Here is a 1,107-nt window from a genome sequence, read left to right as displayed (position 1 = left end):
TTCTCTCACTGATATTTCTAACTCTCTATCCCTCTCCCTTCTTCTCTGTAAAAAATCAATAAATTAAGAAAAAATTCTATAAAAAAAAGAACACTCACAACTATGTGCAACCACTATTAATCTCCAGAACTTTTTCACCACCCCAAACTTTGCACCCATTACATAATAGCTCCCCCTCAACCTTTACTTTTTGTCTTTATGAATTTGCCTACTTTATGTACCGCATAAAAGTGGAACCATAGAAGCCGGAGGCTTTTTAAGGCTGGATAATATTCCACTATATGCATATACCACATTTTGTTATTCACAAATCCACCTAGGGAACATTTGAATTGTTTCCACCTTTTGGCTATTGGGAGTAACAGTTACAAACAGAAATATACAAGTTATCTGCATATAGCTCCTGCTTACAATTCTCATGGGTATACAGTTAGAAATGGAATTGCTGGATCTTACAATAATTCTGTTTAAAGTTCTGAGAACCTGCCAAACCGTTTTCCACAGTGCCCGTGCCCTCTTACACCAAGCAATGCCAAGGGTTCCCATTTCTCCACACCCTCATCAGCATATGGCCACCCCACTGGATGTGTCAAATCCACTTTACTCCAAGCCTCCTGTACACTGATCCTACTGCCGCAGCACTCACACCTTTTCTCAAAAACCCCCGTCAAGCTGAAAGAGCACTTCAAAAAACACCCAGTCCGGAGAACAATCAGGGGGGTCTTGAAACTCCACCGACATCCATGCCCATAAATGTAATAAAAACCACGCTACCATAATAATTACTTAGTTTCCGTTCATTGTAACACCTTAAGTTCTTCCAAGCGCCCTATACCCAAGTATGTTTGATGTGATTTACCTGACTTTGGCAAAGGGATGCTTCAGATTTCAACTTGGCACTTACTGTGAGACTAAGAAACATAAGGAGCCGCTTTACATCCACCATTTTCACTTCCCTGTCCGATGATGAGACTTTCCCACTGTCTCATTTAGTGACGGGTGTACAGAGCAGCAACCACGGTCAGAGCTTGCCCACAGCGTCCAGGCGCACTTCACTTACCGACTGTCCCTTTTTGTGCTTCCTCCTGTAGAGCACGGTCCAGTTTA

The 1,107-nt window shown here is 42.3% G+C and overlaps 1 protein-coding gene across 1 annotated transcript in view; it reads right to left on the bottom strand.

Annotated features, from left to right (window-relative positions):
* The window catches only part of RPL24 (ribosomal protein L24), a 4,201-nt gene that overhangs the window by 2,173 nt on the left and 921 nt on the right, over positions 1 to 1,107 (bottom strand). Inside the window, 1 exon segment of the mRNA XM_006779370.2 lies at positions 1,061 to 1,107. This exon segment is cut by the window's right edge and continues 40 nt beyond it. Coding sequence (XP_006779433.1) covers positions 1,061 to 1,107 — 47 coding nt within the window.

Source organism: Myotis davidii, unplaced genomic scaffold (genome assembly GCF_000327345.1).
Source record: "Myotis davidii unplaced genomic scaffold, ASM32734v1 scaffold48, whole genome shotgun sequence".
Taxonomy (NCBI): domain Eukaryota; kingdom Metazoa; phylum Chordata; class Mammalia; order Chiroptera; family Vespertilionidae; genus Myotis; species Myotis davidii.
The sequence above is the reverse complement of the archived record's forward strand: the minus strand, read 5'-3'. Positions and strand labels throughout refer to the sequence as shown.